The 20,297-nt window shown below is 37.2% G+C and overlaps 1 protein-coding gene across 2 annotated transcripts in view; it reads right to left on the reverse strand.

The window, feature by feature from the left end:
• The window catches only part of CNTN5 (contactin 5), a 1,268,958-nt gene that overhangs the window by 496,630 nt on the left and 752,031 nt on the right, over positions 1–20,297 (reverse strand). For both annotated transcript variants that reach the window (XM_019741696.2, XM_074335568.1), the window contains one exon: positions 6,369–6,590. In XM_019741696.2, the coding sequence (XP_019597255.2) occupies positions 6,369–6,590 (222 nt within the window). The remainder of the gene's footprint in view (positions 1–6,368; positions 6,591–20,297) is intronic.

Below are 20,297 nucleotides of genomic sequence, written 5' to 3' on the forward strand. Positions count from 1 at the left end.
GCAGTTACTCCAGTAACAGACATGTCTTTAGAATTATCAACATTAATTATAATGCTGATAAATTTATTCTCCCTGGGTTTACTAGTCAAATAAGTTCATGTGATCTCTGTTACAAAATTTGTAATTAAGAAATTTGTTAATACATATACGTGTATTAACAACTTGGTATGATGGAATTTTTGTAAGTAATTTAAACATAATTAAAAGTCAATAAAATTAATATATGTAAGCATGATACAAAGTTTTTAGGTGAACCTTTCAAATAAGTTTCCCAAATCTTTTCAGTAACCTGAAGCCTTAAAGTTTGCTCAGTTAAATTAAATGGTGGAAATTTGTTAGATACCTAGGTCATTTCCAAATGGAAAAAAAAAAAAAAAAGACTGAAACATTAATTATTGAACATAAGTTTTTCTACATTTGGCTTCCTATTGCAGAAAAACTAAAGATAAAATTGGGTCTATTAGTAAATATGTCTTACACCATGCTGAGAAATTTACTTTGAGAAAGCACATGTTTCCAAAATTAACAAAAAAAACAAAAAACGTATTTATAAATTTGCCAAGCCACAAATAGCAAATATGAATGACAGTTCATAAATGTTTACTTCTTAGCTTTTACCATAATTGAGGTTTTTAAAGGTTAAAAATTCTAATATATGTAATTGGCACTAACTGAAATAATAAGGAGGGAGACTGTGCAAGGACCATAGGATGAGTTTTTGGTGAAGAAATTGATGAGACAAGTAGAGTTAACAGGAGTGAGCTTGTAATCTGGTAGGATGGGACAGGCAAAGAGTTAACAGGAGCGAACTTGTGAGCTAACAGAAATGAGCTCAATATGAACTGCTTGGCTCTGACTCCCCTGGCCAGCACAGCACCTGCAGGCTGACAAGCACCTTACATCCATCATAGGTGGGAACAGAACAGTTCCCAGTCGCAATAGCACACCCCTGCAAGCTAACATCCATCATAGATGGGAACAGGACAGTTCTCAGGAGAACACAATTGTAATGGCACCACCCCTGCAAGCAGACAAGCACCCTACATCCTGCAGCACGCCTTCTCATCGGCACAGCTGTCCTCCATCAGACTCTGCCCTGGCTAAACTCCTGCCAGTATCTCTCTTACCCCTCTGTCTCCACAGCTCTCTCTCTCTCAGACTGCCCTGGCAAGACTTCTGCCAGTTTCAAACAGAACTCTCTCTCTCCCCTTTTGACTTCCCATAAATCTTTTCTCTGGATACTCTTGTGGAGTCTCGTAAATTCTTTTACATTCTGAGAATGACCAGGGGTTAATTCTACGCCAAGACAGAAATGGCATGAAAACGCATTTTTATTAAAGAAAATGAGAATAATTTTATCTAAACTAGAACTTCTGGCTATGAAGAACAAACTAAATGTATACAAAAAGTGGAAGAGAGAGAAAGATAAAGAGAGAATGTTACCTTGTGTAATTAAGCTGGCTAAATATTGAAATCTAAGTGTTTTAAAAATTAAACTTCAATATCAATGGTGTTGTGAGGGTTCGGAATGAGCCACCCCAAGATGAGCCCCAGTAGCATGTAGATTATTTTGATGTAAAGGCAATTTGATCTTCAGGCTCAAGAGAAACTACTGCCCTTCCCTTTAACTACCTAGAAGAATTTGAATTGGGGGCCTTGCGCATTTTAAGAGATTATCAGCAATAATGTCTTTATGACTCATCTATGTGGCAGGTAAACTTAAACATTTGCTCTTATCATCCTTCAATGACCATTTGAAGCCCCCACGTGTATTACCTCCTCCCTAGCTCAAAATGCCTTCCTTTCCTAGATCGCCCTTTCTGTCTCTGAAACTCGTATGCATGTGGGGTCTCTGACTCTCTCATGTATGCAGGGTTCCCACACATATGTATGTATTAAATTTGGTTATTTTTCTCTTGCTAATCTGTCTCATGTCTATTTGATTATTAGACCAGTGAGAAGAACCTTGAGGGTAGAGGAAAGTGGATCCCTTCTCTACAGTATACTTATGTAAAACCAAAACTGAATTTTCTTTCATCTGCTGAAAGTTTTTTTCTTTTCAAGCAATCTGTTAAGAAAAGAAAGATTCTATGTTTTATCAAAATAATTTTTTGCTTTATGTTGGCTTAATCAGGTCTTTGATTACTTAAGAAAACTGAATCTTCTCAATAGTAATAGCTAACCTTCTGTATTTGTCTTTGAAATCTTTTAATGTCACTTTGGTCAAATAATTAAGTATTGCTTCATAATAACCTGTGATCTTATTAAGCCAAGTGTTTTAGAATCTTTTGATATTTTTGAAAAACATCTCAAGAATCAAATTCTAAATAAAGTATTTTTTGACCCCAAACTAACTTTGACATTTTTCAGAGGGATCTGGGAAAATATCAAAGGATTTGTCTTTCTAATTATAAAAAGGGTGACGTTGAACTAATTAGGCTTATTTGATATGTTAAATTCCATGGGAAGCATGGTCAAATAAGAAATAATATTAAGCTTTCTTTATGTTGTATCTGTATATGTTAAAAGAGTTTCAAAAATTCTGTAAAGTCCCTGAAAGTCTGCTATACCCTAGCTTAAGACGCTGTCAGCAAGACTGAGGCTCACACTGAGGACCAAACCCGAGTATTAGAGAAATGCCCTAGTTTCATGCAAAGGTAGAAACAACAAAATCTATAAAGGTTTTGGCACATATGGATGAAATTCATTCTGTTGCTGCAAAAAATGACCCCTCATGGCCAGACTTTTGACATCCTGATGTCCTTGTAACCTGGCAACAGTCTGCTCCTGAATTAGAGAAATTAAGATGGGTAAACAATGGCTGTATATTAAACAAACAGTCAGGGCTATGAGAAACCCAAGATAGCCAGTTGGTTTTTCCAAGTTCCCTGGCAAACTATTTCTTTGTGGATGGGGGTCAGGGGATGGGTCGGTGGAGGGGAGGTTGCATTCTTTTAGCCACCATTTAAGAAAAATGCATTTAAGAGAAATGTCCTCAGAGGCTTTGCTCGAACCTCCTTCCTCTGAACCCTTTGAGCACCTGTAGCTGGACTTCATTCCACTGCCACTTAATATGGGTTATCAATATGTTCTTATTGTAGTATGTATCTTTTCCAGATGGGTTGAAACCTTCTCCCGCTGCAAGGCTGATAGTCCCATAATGGCAAAGAAACAGAAAATGTGTTTTACCTCCACATGAGGTAATCACTGGTAGAAAAATATCTGTTGTTATATAATCTTCCACTGATCCCTTGTTGTCTCATACTAGTATGACCAGCTACTAAGTCTTTAATGTCTTATACTCAAGCCTATTATTATCAGAGTAAGGAAGATTTTCCAGACCCCCACTCAAGGGGTACTGTTGGTTACAGTCTATAGCCTGGTGAATGTGTATTCTGGAAGCATCATCAGAGAACAGCCCTCAAGCCCTACTGGGAGGGATCTTAGCAAGTACTCATGACCACTGACATAGTTGTGATACTAGAAGACATTGAGACTTGGATACACATCTCATAGTTCAAAAGAAGGCTGTGCCTGACATCTGATTCTCTATAAACACTGGAGACCTTCAAATCAAATTGACTAGGAGGAGAAGTAATTGACATTGATGTAGACTGCCTCCAACCAAGATGTAGGATCAAGACTTCCTTCTTTCGCTGAACGTGAAAGCCCTTCTTGTTTTCTTTCTTTCTTTTATTCTGGCATTGGCCTGTGACATGCAGGGTGTCAGGCGGGGTATCGGCTCTCGCTCCCCACATAAGAACGCAGGACATGGTGAGGCCAAAAAGGAACACACACGGAGCCATAGATAGGGGAGTCATACTGCTATAGTCTTGCTGGCAGCTGGGTTGGAGACACAGGAAGCAGAAGCCACACTATCCACAACCTGCCATCTGCTTCTCTGCCAACTAACCAACCCCACTTGCTAACTGCAATCTGCGCTTGCCAGCCACCATCTTCTTGCTAGCCCCCATTTTCTGCTAACATAGCCATGGCAGTTATATTAGTGGCCAATGGCTCACTGGTTACAGCTGATGGCCAACTAGCACAGCTGATGGCCATCCAATCACAGTTGATGGCCATTTACTACCTGAGCCTGCACCTTTCCATGTGAGATCAAGAGCCTGGAAACTGCACTCCTGGCTCTGTCCCCACAGCCTGAAAAGATAATGCCATCATCTATATCTTCTAGGCCATTGCTAAGGGGGTAACCCATGGAATTTAGAAGTTTTTTATTTCAGGCTATGAGAAAACCTAACTGACCACTGGGTTGAATGGGCAATTGTGCCTGATGGGATTTATACTTGTCTGTCATAGTTATCTTTCTCCTTGGGCCTATGAATGCCTAGATTGCTGGTGAATAGCTGGGCAATGCTTCTTAGAGTGTTCCCCTAACTGTTCTAGAAAGGACATATGAAGAGTCTTTTCATGAATCAGGGTTTGCTAACTTTGGCAGGGCCCTCCTTCCCTGGTTAGCAGTAAATAATAATAATCTTTCTTTAACTCTTGGAGACATTGAATAGCTCTGGATTATCTTTTATTTGAGCAAGGAGGTATCTATGCTGTAGTGAACATCACCTGCTGTTTCTAGATCAACACTTGTGGTGAAGTTGAAACTCAGTTACATAAGATTAATGAGCAAGCCATTTGGCTTAAAAGGCTGATGCCTTTAGTGCGGTCTTTCTTTGATTGGTTTGGGTCTTGGGGACCATGACTCTGAAATACACCCCAAACATTGAGAATTATCCTTCTTAAAGTTATCATAATAATCTCCTTCTCCAAAGCTTTAAATGCATGCTTACAGCCACTAATTGCCAAGCAAATAAGATCCCTAAGAACGGAACATCAAAAAGGGAATGAATAAAAGACCAAATTAAGGATTATGAACAGGAAGCCATGACCTGTGAGTAAGTATCATAGGGATTAAATAAAAACATCACAACCTGTGACTATCACACAGAATCAGTAAAAGCTGGGCAATAACTGAGAGTAGTGCTAATGTCTTAAATTTTGATCACATCCTTGAGATGAACAGTTTAATCAAAAGGTGGGAATTGTTTAAAAAAGAAAAAAACAACCGGCCAAATGGAGTCACTTTGCTAAGCCACGTCACCAAACCAAAATTTAATAACTAATCCAATGCAGTTTCAGCCTCCCCCAGGAGTGAAATTTTAAACCAATCAGTCTGGAGTTTCCTGTTCAATACTAGTGAGATACTGTTCAATACTGCTAGATAAAACCATCTCCTTCGTCCCTAAAGAAAATGACCTAGCCTAAAACTAATCCTTTCTTTTCTTTTCCACAACCCCTCCAAGAGTTCTTCTACTTGCAAAATGGGATGTTTGCCTACTCGTGAATCATTTATTAAAGCCAATTAGATTTCAAATTTTCTGAGATTTTTCAAAGATAGTTATCTGCCTTCAGTTTCCATTTTCACTGGAGACAGTAAGAATATCCACCTCACATACATGTTTATTGAGAGTATTATTGATATAAGCTATACAAGACATCCTGGCATAGAACCTGGTAATAATTAGGTGCTAGTGCTTGTCTGACTGTTAATTACCCTTGTTTTGTTGATATATCCCAAACTGATAAATTTAGAGAACATTTAGAAAATGTTGTTTAAACCATAATGGTAATAGCTGCATAGTGGTCCTTCATTTAACTGACATCATTATAGGGTTGAAGGATATAACTATTTTGAGGCTTTTAATATTCATTATCAAATTGTCCTTCAGGAGTTTTATATTTGTCTTTCACTCTATGAATTTATTTAGTCTTAATCCTAAATCAGGATTGGTATCAGGTATAATTAAATACATAAAAAATTTCTTGGAAACTGAAACAGAAGACTAACTTTTGATTAAGACCACCTTCACATTTTCCTCAGCTTTACTACTTTAGACAAGCTTCTAACTAACTATGGGTTCCTAATCTCCCTTTTCTTAAAGCATTTACTTCATAAATCTTGCAATTATAAATTCCTGCTCTGCTCCTGTGACATGCAAATCGTCTTCCAGTCTCTTGCCCAGGAATGTTTTTCTCAAGGACTTCTCAAAGAATGGGAGCCATTCTTTCAAATGTAATCAAGAAAAAGAGGACTCCCTTTCAGTCTCTACAGGAAAATAACAACCAAACTTTGAGAAACACCAATTAGTAAACACAGATGACCTAATCACATTGGCCAAACTCTTTCTCAATGTTTTCCATTTCCCCAGATCTTAAAACTCACACATTGTCTTTTACAGAGAAGTTAAGTTTAACTTCTCCATTACTGTGAGTCTTGACCCCTATTGCAATACTCTTGAATAAAGTCTTCCTTGCCTGTTTAACTCCAGCAGGCATAATTTTCCTCTGACACTTACCGTCTTGTTTGAAGGCATCTGAAGAATGATACAGATTGATGGGGGAGTAATAATGTTGAGCCGCTCCTCGCCAGTTCGGTGAAGAAACACTCAATGTTCCTAATGAAGGACTGCTGTATCGTGGTCTGGCCTTTGAACCAAAGAGGGATGAAGATGAACTCTTCTTAATTCTTAGCAAAGCAGCATATGAAGTAGGGAGACCAGGAAGAGCTCCAGAATATTCTGTAAAAGAAAAGCAATAATAAAAGTGAATTCTAGTTCCAGTCAAGAGGGTGGTGTAAGTAAACACAGTGCTTGCCTTCTCCTCTGACAAAATTAAAATTACAGCTAAATTATAGAACAATTAACAAGGAGAACCATCTGAAGACTAACTGAACAGAAGTCCTATCATTAAAGAAATAAAGAAAAAGACACATCAAGACTGGTAGGAGGGGCAGAAATGTGAAATGGGCTGGCTTTACACCTGCATGTAGTAGTCAAGAATTGGGAGGTATATCTCAGCTGCAGATGTCTCCCCTGAAGAGTAATGGGTCCCAGTCCCACAATGGGCTCCTCAGCCCAAAACACCAATCCCAGGGATGAGCCCCCACACCTGGCTGTGAAAGTCAGTGGAGATTCCATCCATCTGGGTGAAACAGAAGGCAGCTAGAAACCCAGGTGTCCTCTTAAAGGGCCTGTGCTCAGACTCTCACATCCAGGCACTCACCTTGGGCTCTAGGTAGAGGAACTGTGGCTCATGAGGTGCCAGAGACATACAGGGAGAGATTCAGTTGTTTGGCTTCAGGGCAAAAGCTAAAGGGAAAGCTGCCTTTGTCCCTGTGTTGAGCACTGCTCCCATACAGCTGGTAGGCAGGAACCATCTTTTCTGTGTCAAGCCCTCTTCCGATACAGCAAAATCTGAATTTTCATTGGCCTGGTGAGCTCTGCTCACTCTACCCTGGTGACTCCTTGGGACTCTGCCTCACCCAATTTGTACAACACCACAGATGCTTTCTGCAGTTGGCAGACAGTAAGTGTGAGCCCTTGCTCCAGTCTTTTTTTGACAACTCTTTGATGTATGTGGGCCCCAGATAGGTGGCGGTTTGCCTTGATGTGTTCTAAGACATTTGCAGAGTGGACCCAGGCTCAGAACTGGGGTCAAATCTGAATCTGCATTAACCTATTTAACACCACTTCCTACACAGCCAAATCTGAATTTTCATTGGCGTGGTGAGTTCTGCTCTCTCTACCCTGGTGACTCACTGAGACCCGGCCCCATCCAACTCCCATACCACCTGAGGCTCTTTCATTGGCTGAACCTTATGGACAGGCAATATATGGTGGCAGACCTCAGGGTGCCCTGGGATTTTTGCAGAACTGTCACAGGCCTGGTACTGGAGACAGCTGGCCTTGGATTAGAGCGTGACCTCTCCCATTCACCTCTAGATCCAGCACATACAGTGATCAACCATGGATCACTTTGGCACATATGGATGAAATTCATCCTATCAGGTAGCCGTAGGCTAGTCACAGGCAGTGGCTGACATTAGCCTGCTCAGTAGTCCCTTGCCAAAGGCCCCAGAACCAGAACACCCAGTGGCTAGCTTCAAACTACAAAATAATACCACCCAATTAGCTCCCAAAGTGGCACACTAAAGAGAAGTCTTGGTAGGCACCAGATCTCACTGGGGTAAATCCTGTTCTGTGGGGTCAGTCCCCACACAACAGCTCATGTGCTGTGGTCCTGGATAATTCCACCCACTGACATGCCAACAGCAATCAAGACTCAGCTACAACAGGGCACACACAACCCACACAAGGGACACTGCTGGAGCATCTGGCTCAAATGACCAGGGAGACTGTGCCACTGGGCCCCAAAGGACACCTACTGCATAAGGCCACTTGGCAAGACTGGGAGACATAGGAGATCAAACTAATATATGGAAACAAACAGAGAGGCAGTCAAAATGAGGAAAAAACAAAACAAAACAAAACAAAAAATGTCCAAAATTCTGAAATGAAAGAACAGGAGAAAATCCAGAAAAAGAACTAAATGAAATGGAAGCAAGCAATTTACCAGATAAAGAGTTCAAAGCATTGGTTATAAGGATTCTTAAGGAATTTAGTGAGGCCTTTAACAAAAAGATAGCAAGCATAAAAAATGACATAGGAACCATAAGAAAGAACCCATCAGAAGTGAAGAATACAATAACTGAAATGAAGGATACATTATAAGGAATCAACAGCAGATAAGATGTAGCCGAGGATTAAATCAGTAAATTAGAAGAAAAGGTAGCTGAAAACATTCAATCAGAACAGCAAAAAGAAAAAGAATCCAAAAAATGAGGATAGTTTAAGGAACCTCAGGGACAACATTAAGCATGCCAATGTTTACATCATAGGGGTACCAGAAGGAGAAGAGAGAGAACAAGGGTTTGAGAACCTATTTGAAGAAATAAGGATTGAAAACCTCCATAACCTAACAAAAGAAATACACATACAAGCCCAGGAAGCAAAGATGAACCTAAAGAGGCCCATAGGAAAAAACATCACAATTCAAATGCCAAAGGCTAAAGACAAAGGGAAACTCTTAAAAGCAGCAAGAGAAAGGCAGTTAGCTATCTACAAGGGATCTCCTATAAGACTGTCATCTGAATTCTCAACAGAAACTTTGCAGACCAGAAGGGATTAGCATGAAATATTCAAAGTGATGAAAAGCAAGCACCTACAATCATGGCCACTCCACCCAGCAAGGCTATCACTTAAAGTTGAAGGAGAGAGAGATAAAGAGCTACCCAGATAAGGAAAAGCTAAAGGAAGAATATACAGAGGCTATATTTAATTTTTCTCTTGAATTATATTACAACATGTAAGACATAGTAGTCATCTAATATTTTTGATGCCATCATTAAAATTTAATGGGAGATGTTATTAGGTCGGTGCAAAAGTAATTGTCATTTTTGCATTTGTTTTTAACCTTTTAAACTGCAACTACTTTTACATGAACCTAATATTTGTACCTTGAATCATTCTACAAATATGAATATGAGGAAACTTTGAAATATGCAATAAAATATTTACACAAATATAAAACGTATATTCTGAGGAGACTGTTTTATTTTTTTCCTATGAAAATTATTTTTTCTGAAGACATGTTGAAAACCTCCCCCGGATCTGCAACCAAATGCAAATTACAGTGAAAGTGGACAAACAACAAAATGTTACTTTTATATTTAAAAATATTTTCTAGAAATTCAGTCTTGTTATAAAGTTGATGTTCTGCAAGACAGACAGAAAGAAAAAAGATGAAAGTAGAAAGGAAAGGAAAAGAAAGGAAAGGAAAGGAAAGGAAAGGAAAGGAAAGGAAAGGAAAGGAAGGGAAAAGCGGAAGAAAGAAGGAAAAATGAAAGAAAAAAAGAAGGAAGGAAGGAAGGAAGGAAAATTTCAAAGGTTATTTTTATTTTCTTTGTCAGGAATACTTGGGAATTAACTTTTTTGTTTGCCTTAATATTAAAACAGTTTGGTTCCTTTTTTATGATTTAAAAATGGGAAAAAGAAAAAAAAAACAACATTTTTAATTACATTTTATAAGTATACAGAGGGTGCCAAAATAATATATGCACATTTGAAGAAAGGAAAAAACTGTATTAAAATTGTAATACTCAACATATACCGATAACAAAAGATGAATGCAAGTCATGTGTATACATGTTTTTGGCACCCCTGGTAGAGTTGATCTTTGTCATCTAAAATTTATCATGTAGTAGAAATGCATCTAATGTAACATATGTAGTTTGACTAGACTGTAAATTGTGACTGATGTTCTTTAAAAGTAGTCAAATCACTATGGAATGTAACATTTTTTAGATGAATTCGTTTTGTAGATTTTCTTATATAATCTAATAGTACAAGTGGGGATACTATTATGAAATTCTTTTATCGATTACTGAGAAATGTAATGCCACATTTTGCTTGAATTCCCAAGATTTTTCATTATAAAACATATGTACCCAAAGTAGATTGTACTAACCCTCCTTTATGTCTACAAATTAAAGTCATGTTAGCATATAGATCAAATGTTTAAGAAATACAAACTATGATGAATTCTCAAGAAAAATTTGGAATTGGAATTTTTTTCTAGGTCTAATATCAATTGAATCTTGAAAATAATTTCAAGAATCAGATATTTTTGTTCAAGGCATCTGACATTTGAACTTAATTTTAGGTAGAAAATAATTTATCTTTGTAAGTAAGCTTTCTCATAATTATTTAGAATCATACTGATATTATGGAATATAAGAGCATTTCTGTGATTTAAAAATAACACTTTAGGTGTTAAGCATGAAATTAATTCTGTTCTGTGAAATTATAAATATTTTTCTGAAATTCGAAAAGTGTATTTTTAGATGTTCTCCACATTTAAAATGAGCATAATATGTTTCGTCTAAGCCTATTAGGAGCTGTTACGAGATTCATGTCTTCGAATTCAACCACAAGTTTGGTGACTGTGGATCAATTTTAACTGAAAATAGCTAACATCTCCTGGGTAAAGTGTATGAGAACAGATTATGGATAGACGTAAAATCTCCTTTAAAACCTGGAATTAAATGCAAGTTTTGGCACCTAGAGGTATAATGTAATGAAGAGAGAATGAATTTTCCTTTAAGGTAGTTTGTAGTTGTAGTCTCTGAACCTATTCATTTCTCAGCACAACCTTGTTTTCAGCTGCCTACCCTGCTCATATACAAAAAGAAAAACTGTCCCATGTTAGGGTAAAAAATTCAAATGGAGTATGAGAATGTGGTTTATAGTTCTTAAAGCCAGATAAGGATAATCAGTGAAAAACTAGAAGGACTATAAGGACATTCAAAAAGCCAGGATCATCATTGTGATATACAAAATACATACACATACTGTCCAAGTGGTACAGTCATTGACTTATGCCACTCTATATAGACAGAGATGAGCCAAATGCTGGTTTGGCTCTGTGCGCCACAGCACAGTTTCATTTGTTATGTAATCAGTTGCCTCTATTGCAGTGGAGATTCCTTTTGCATCAATTAAAGTGAACCCCAAAGCTGTTACTAGAAATCTGACAATGCATGAATTTGTTTATATCTTCCACAACCGTCTTATCAGAACTTAGTAGGCGCTACATGCTAAGGATACAAAGGTGAACAAGATACTGCACTAACCTTCAAGAAACTAATGATCTTGTGGAAAATGATCTAGTGGAGGGAGGTGAGAGGAGAGATAAGGCTGTGTAAGTAAGCAAGAGACCAATGATGAAATTCCTAATACATCGTGTTAAAATACTATGACTTTGAAAGGAGAGCAATATGTTTTAGAAAGATCACTCTGGCTGCAGTGCCATTTGGAACAAGACAAAGGAAAACAATGACTACTCAAGAGCCTAAAGCTGTAATAAAAGCACAGGTTAGTCAGGAATAAGGAGATGGTCATCTATATTGGAATAAAATTAGCAAGACTACTAATTGATTAGATTAGATGCAAGAAAGGGCAAGTGAGAAACTGAGAATGATCTGTGCTACTAGAAGACAGATAAGAAGGCAGGTAAAGGCAAGTGCTTGAGGTGAAAGCTCATTAATTCAGCTTTGGGAAGGTGGAGAGCGTGAGCTGGTTCTAGGGCATCCATGTTGCTTATAAGATTCTGTAAACATAAGGGAGATGCAGGCTCATGAGAGATTATTAAATAGTAATCAAATAGGTGGTTATTAACTCTATTAGAATTGATGAGTTTGCTAAGGAAATACAGAAAATGAGGCATAGAGTGTTGAAAATAGAACCTGAGGACCACCAACATGTAAGAGAAAAGCAAATGTAGTGGAAAGTGGAAAGGAAAGAGGAAATGTATGAAAATGGGATACCACTAAAGGGAAGGAAAGAGAGTCAATCCATGCAGACAAGAGAGCAGCTGACAGTGTCCACAGTGGTTACAGAGAGGCCAGCCCTGCAGACAGTGGCTGCCCAGCAGTATCAAAGCTGGCTGAGTGCTCCACATTCAGTGAACGGTGGATGTGAAAGTGGGGTCAGAGCCAGGAGGGGAAAAGGACTTTCCAAGCTCTGAAACAAGTCTGGAACCCTTAAATTGTCAATTACATTGCATTAGACCTATGGACTCTGACCTCAGCCTACAGCCTCCATCAGTTCCTGGTCCAGTACAATCTCTCTCTCTCTCTCTCTCTCTCTTCCATTTTTAACTCTTCTATCTGGTGGCCTCCTAGCTGCTCAAGCCCTTTTTCTGACATCTCTACTTTTCCTACACCTCAATCCTAGTTCTGGGAGAGCCTCAGCTCTGGACAATGGATATATTAGCGTAAATAAATGGGAAAATGGTATTTCAGTTATAGGATGCTGTTGAACCCCCAACTTTGAGAGACTAAATTTACACATGCAGGCCTCTGTTGAGGATGAAAAACACAGCACTCTCGTCCTAATTTTAAATTCAAGCGTTTGCATTTCTGTCCATCTCATCTTATTACTTCACCTCTTTCTCTCTAGGATCTCAACCCCCTTCATGACTTATACGCTACTGGTATTAATACTCTTTACTTGTCCTGCACCTCTCTCATTTTCTCAATTCCCTCCCTATCCAGTTTAGGGTTTGTGGTCATTAATTTGCTTACTCCCTTCAATGTACTTTCAAACATACTATCCTTACCTTTTATTGTTTTCACAGACAAAACTCCCTGTCTAGTTTAAATCCAACTATCGACATACTCTGTTCCTGAATGCATCTGGAGAAGAGCACAAAATCATCCTTAACGGTCTCAGTTCATGATATTCACCACAAGTGAGATTTTCAAGCTTCCTGGTAATACTATCACATTTCCCTACTCCATTTACTATCCCACCCTGCTGAAAAATAAGTTACATCTTATCCTCTGTCCTCAAGCTCCAGACCTTCTTGGCATTCCTATGTCATTGACAAAATAAAAGCCATTCAAAGAGAGGGTCCCTTACATGCTCCCACCACCTGTATATACACTCATATATTCTGCCTTGCTTTCACTGATATGCTGTGAATATATTGTCGGTGCATCTCTTAAAGGCCAACTTCCCAGCTGTGTGCATTGAATCCAATTACTTCCCGTCTTGACTGTTCAAGGACATCTTTCTAGAAAATCCCCTTTATCTATATCAGCATCAATTTTTGTCTCCCTGTTAGATCATTCCCATAACTATAAAAAAATACATCTAAGCTTTAAAAAAATAGCTATCTTTACCTCCCCATTCCTTTCACTTATTTTCCTTCACAGCACGACTTCTTGAAAAGAACTGTTGATGGTCTCTGTGTTCAATTCCTCTTCTCCCTTTCTTCCTTGAGCCTATTCCAAGCAGTCTTGCTTATACAATTCTACCATAATGACTCTCTTCACGGTTAACAATAACTAGGTGATTGCTAAATCTAAGGATCAATTTATACTGTAATAGACCTATTAGGAGTATTCAACAGGGTTTACCATTCCTTTTTACTTTAAACATTTCTTCATGTGATTCCAGGATACTACAATCTCATGTTTTTATTTCTATTTCACTGGTTAATACTTATTTCCTTTGCCTGTTATTCTTTGTCTCCTTAACTTCCAAATGTTGGTATATTCTAGAAAAAAAATCTTTTCCATTTAAACTATCCCTTAAATGATCCTATTCATGGACGTCAGCTCCCTCTGGGACGTAGTCCACCTTTACTCTAGTCTCAGTTACCTGTAGCCAGCTCTCAATCTTTGATATTCCACTATTTACCTCTGCTCATTCTAACTCCTACTTTTAGTTCACAACTCTTTTTGGGTTCTGCGTCAGCCCTTAAAAAATTCTGATTCTGTCACTGAAAACCATCTTTTGAGATAGATCATTTGGTAAATCTATTTCAGGATTCAGAACCTGTTTCAGGTCACGCTTCAAGGGCTGTCATTTACTAGGTAAGAAAAGAAGGCCACGCTGGGTCCAAATTCTGCACACAGGATTTCAAAGAGGCTCAATAATAAAAAATGGGAAGCAACACTAATGGGTTCTAAATGGATTCCTTCACACATAACTCTTGGTCTTTTTCAGCAAACACAAACATCATTGCTTTCCAAATTCACTCCTTCTTATTCAGCATTCATTAGCTTTTTTCAAAAAACTCTCTTTGGAATTTTTACAACTGATTAGGAAATGTGGATACAGTTGTGACAAGTCACAAATGGCTCCTGTCTTCAGGAAATTTACAATCTGGGAGTATTGGTAGAAGATTACAAATTGGTAAAGTGTTAGTAGAGAAACATTACATAAACAAACAAAATTATTCTAAAAACATAAACTAATAACTATGATACATATAAGGAAGTAAAAAGAAGTGCATTGAGAGAAAACTTGCCAACACTTGTTTTCTTTTTTTTTATTTTGCTGCCATGATGATTCAGTTCCTTGGAACAAAACTCTTCTCATGGCTCTGCTGCATACATCCTTTACACTTTGGCCACTCATTTTATTGATTGAGAATTTTGGATGAGAGCAGCTCTGTCAGTAAACCTCTTTGCAATATCAGCTCCAAAGTTAGGTAGCCTGGATTTAAATCTGGATTCTATTTCATAGCAGCTCTGTGACTTTGAGCAATATATGTATAGCTCTGTGGCTCAGTTTCTTTACATTTACAATGGGGATAACAATACTATTTCCTTAATAGGTTGTCATAGAGATCAAACAAATCAATACACATAAAGCACTTAAAACTATGTCTGGTTTATAGTAAGAACTCAATAAATGGTAACTATTTTTAGTTACTTTTTATTATCTGCACTTTAGTTACTAGTTTGTACTAATTGAATACTGGGACATAATTGAATACTGGGCTTATGCCTTCTACATTGACTGGGTTACAAAATACAAACATAAATACCAAATTTTAATACTTATTTTACTCTGAGGAATTAAAAGAGTGGAAAATGAAAGGGCAGTTGTTAAGATATTTATTTTTCTAACAGGTGTACTCCCATGAGTGAATTAGAAAAAAAATTTGGCCACCGATGGAAATTATTGAGCTACAAAAAAATCCAATGACTATATATTCTTGTGTTTCTGTTGGCTAAAGCAAGACCACCCCATTTTTTCTCCACATTCCTGCACAGGGTTTGGAAGGAAAAGTGACTCATAACTCTTTTTCAGAGAAATCTTCATTAGTTGCTCCAACTTTTAATGAATATCTATGCTGAAGATGTCAGCAGAATCTAGTTATACGTTAATCATTTTTTCTTCTATTTTCCCACTTCTCATAGATCAGACCTTAGGGAACACGCATTACAGTTATTTCTAAAGTGGTCTAGAGATTTGGTGATAAAACTCAATTAACCTGGTGCTCTCACACCATGAAATTCCAGCTGGAGGTTGGGTAGGAGTAAATATTAATGCCTTCATTAAATATTTCCTAATCAAATGACCCTGGGAACACTGAACTATATTATTTAATAAAATTGCAGTCTATTAAGTCAGAATGACATTGCCACCCCTTGCAGTTTGGGAACTAATAACATTGCCTTTTTATTACTTAAAAGTTTGCTTTATAGATATAACATTGCCATTAAATGTAAATAATATTCATGACACAATGGATTAGAATAGAATTAGAATTTCTTATGGCAATGTTTATGAATCAATAAAGATAAAAATGTCATTATAATAATGGATACATTTAAAAATATTTAATCCCTTACCATATTTAAAATTTCCTGAATTTTCTGATACCAAGTAAACTTCTGATTTTTACCTTTGTTCCTAAGTGTGAAAAACATGAGTTTACAAGCAACTTTAAAATTATTAAAATAGTAACCATAATACTAGAACATCACTACTGGATTCTGTATCTGATTTTTTTCTTTCAATTTACCACACGACGTAGTTAATTTTTACAGCCAAAGAAGTATAAGCGACATCAAAACTCATGAAATGACAGGTCTTTGTATAAATTCAGTTATTCTCTATAGTTCTAGTTTGATTTTAAATATTTATTTAAGGTCTTATATAAAAATAAATATAAGCTCTGGCACCAACTGATATGTGATGCTCTGAAGAATATTAATGTTAATCACTGACTCATAAGTCAGGGGAGCAAATGAGGCACCGTATATTGATGACACAGTGTACAGAAAGAGCAGAAGTCATACAATATCCAAACCCGCAGTGTGACCTAATTTGGCATCAAAGTCAGCATAAAGAAATTTGATATCTGACCTTTTTCAGGGTAATTGCTAAGGCTGTTCTCTCTTTGATGAGAATTAATGTTAACTGTGCAACTTTAGCCTGCTACTGTTTTATGAAGCTTGCAAGGATGGATGTAACACCTCAGCAAAGCCAGTCGTGTGAAGCATATTTAGAAATGGTAAATAATTTATAAATAATGTGCATCATTTCAAGTTGGCTGTCTGCATCTATGGCAGAGGAGAGTTTGAAATAACCCAAGTCAGATGTACTCTATGTCTCAACTCAGCACTTTCTTCAAGAAATGTGTTATGTGTAAACTTTATAGTGTTTTAGCTGCGGGAGCAGGAAAGGATGTGCAGAGGGTAAAAGTCACCATTTTTTAAGCACCAAAATCAGACATTTAAATGGTAGCACTTCTAAAATATAAGAAAACTTCTTAACAGCACTGCATTTCTAGTGTTCTTTGCATAAGATTGAAAAATAGACATACTCACAGGGTAGAAAACAACAAAAAACAACACAGATCTAAGTTATTTCTACCATCCCTTTTCAGGTATACTGTTTACCTCTGAAGTCATAATGATTTACAATTTGGAGTACTATATGTTCTTTTCCAAATAGTTAATGCTCAGCTATATGCATAGATATATAATGGGAGTTATTACACCTTAATCTGGGTATTACATACGCTTTTATTGCTGAGAGAGAGAGAGAGAGAGAGAGAGAGAGAGAGAGAGAGATTCTCACAGTTCTTCTATTTTGTATATATTTTTTTACTATTATTGAGTTTTAAAAATCTATAGTATTTAGATGATATCTCTTTAAATACTAAGAGCATAAAGTGTGATTGCATTAAATTGATATTTCCATCATAATATGAATATTGTTTTCTAATCACTGAGGAAATTAGTAAGGGCAGGAGCTAGTTGTGAAATATAACCAAATTAATTTAGTGATTAAAGAATCCCCTCTTGTTTTGGATAATTAAAGGTTCAGTGAAGTTTTAACTCTGTAATGATTATACTAGCTTTTATCTTCCCAGTTTCTGTTAATTTAAAATAGATCAGATAGTATTTGATAATAAGTCAAATAAAGCTGATACTGTTTAGCAATAAATGTTGTGATTAAGAAATAATTTAACACAATGTCTTTCCCCTCAATTTTAGAAAAGATTCTACAGGAAAGTTATGCTTTCTTTACATACAGTGATATAAAAAAATAAACATGTATGTTTCATAATGTCCAGTGTTTCCTATGGTGCAGTATTGTCCCTAGAATCTATAAAATGTGGATGCATTCAGCCCATTGTGGACCTATGAATGGAATTCAAGATGAACCACTATATTTATCAAATATTAGGTAGCTAAGAATAAACTTTAAATGTGTGGGTTTCATAGACACTAATGAACACAGGATTTAACATTTATTAAATATACATAAAATGATCAACCATTATGTATCCCAAATTGAAAAGTAACCATGGAATACAAAAAACAATAAAACATAAAATCTTTGCCTTCAAAGAGTTTGTATAAATCAAGGGCAGAATAACATAAACTTCAGGGAAACCACTTTATAATCATGGAATTTGAACAAAACTCAGTATGATTCTAATAGCCACTCATATAAAAAGTAAGTGATGGTTTTAGAAAAAAGGTCTTCATGGGGCTTAGTTCTTTTCAAATAGGGGACATGTAAGAAGTGATATTTACACTTGCAGAGGCTGAAGCCATATAACAGTACGAGTGCAGAATGCCACACTCCCCAATTAAGACAATAAAGGTTTCTCTCAGGAAGTGTGGAATCCTCACTCCACATGGGAACTAGTTTGTGTAAGGGTGAAACTCAGGGAATCAATAACGTAGTTAGACTTAGCTAGTTTGCAGTTTAACTCACCACATAGCTTGCTATCTAGCTCCCTGTAATTAGACTTAGTTTGTTTACAGTTTGATCCATCCTGATATTCAGCTATTTCTTCTGTTTCTCCCCCCACTGCTTAACTTAAGAACTCGATTTTATTCCCTTTCTCAAGGCTACCCATACCTCCTGAATCCATTTAATTAACCAAATCCTAACCTGAAAAGAGCAATTTCTTAATCCTCAGGAGCCTGCAAACTGGAATCCAATTTACAACTTCTTGCAGTTTTTTGCTGGTGACACATAGTCCCGGGTATCAATGGCCGAGTCTGAGTCCAGAGTCCATAGGTAACATTATCTTCAAACATACCAGACCCCAGGAAGTGATGTCGCCCTGAGACCTGCCTGACTGACTCCCCCGTACCAATATAAGAAAAAGCTAACCTGAAGTCAGGTGCAGCTGTCTACCAGACTCTACCCTGGCAAAGGAGCCTGACAGTATTTCTCTTACCCCTGTGTCTTGGTAGCTGTCCCTATCAGACTTGGCCCCCCCCACAGCCTCCTCCTGCCGGTGTTTCTTTCCTCATTGCCCTCTGCAGCTGTCATCTTTGGACACTGCCATGGGCATTTTCCCTCTGCCCTAACTTTAATAAAACTTTCTCGCTCCCCCATGTTGTAGAGTTTGTGAATGCTTTCACCATTTGTGAATGACCAGGGGTTAATTTTATGCCAGAACAGTTTGGGCACATATGTGTCTCTGTTAGAAAGTTGGTAGAATCTAAGGAAGCTACACCTTACCACTTGGGTGGGTGCATTAGCACCTGCTTTATGTAGTTGCTCAGAGGAAATCAATGTTCTTATATTTTACCATTAAAGAAATCCCCATGTTCATTTTCATTAGCTGTTTGCTGCTGTCTTTGCTGTGATTACAGTCTCATTGTGATGCCCAAGCCACAAACCATAGTATTAAAAGGGAGAGTAAAATAGGTGCCTAATAGGATTAGTGTTCAAACTATGTAGGAACATCTAGAAAGAAGCATTTGATACCAATAGAGAAAGGTCTTAGAGCTAGAGATGGAATCTGAATTGAGCTGTGGTCATATCTCACAAATGGAAAATAAGCATTTAAAAATATGAATATGACTTCTATTTTGCTACTTAGCACATGAAAAAGTTGCTTAGAAATCCCTTCAAGGGGCATTAGTTATTCGAGTCCCCAAATGGCCTCATTATAAAGCAATTTTTCATCAAAAGCAGTCCCACAGCTTTGACCCTAGTAATTGTATACTAGCGAGGCACACACTGGAATGAATTGGAAACTGCAACTAATAGCAATTTCTTCAAAGACATCAAAAGATCATTTCTCAATGACATTTTAGCAAAGTTAGGTGAATTCTCATTTCAAAGCAGAAATACCTGGAAATCATTTAAATTCATTCATCTGCTATGGTTTTGGTATTCTGATAACCTGATAGCTAATTTGGTAACTAATTTGATAACTGATAGCCTAAACTGATAGCTAATTTGGTCGTTATTTCGTTCAATAATGATAAAGACATCAAACAGGCTAAAATGTTGCAGGCTGATTCAGTGTCACTCTCTCTGTCAGCGCCTCCTCAGCTGCCTCATCTGTGGCACTTGCTCAATATTTAACAAACTCTGTTTCCAGAGAGCAACTCCCAACTCTGGTCTGAAACTGTTATTTCCTGATACTTACAGATCACAAACTCTACTACTTTCCAACTCAAAAGTCTTACTTACACATGAAATAAATTTCAAAGAAATAGGTATCTGGTACCTGCCTCAATTTGTGAGAGTGGTTATCTCAGCTGCCATTTAATCTTTTTGGTATTGCCTACAGGTTTAGAATGGTCATTATCTTAATCTTTCCCC

This window comes from Rhinolophus sinicus, linkage group LG06 (genome assembly GCF_036562045.2).
Source record: "Rhinolophus sinicus isolate RSC01 linkage group LG06, ASM3656204v1, whole genome shotgun sequence".
NCBI lineage: Eukaryota > Metazoa > Chordata > Mammalia > Chiroptera > Rhinolophidae > Rhinolophus > Rhinolophus sinicus.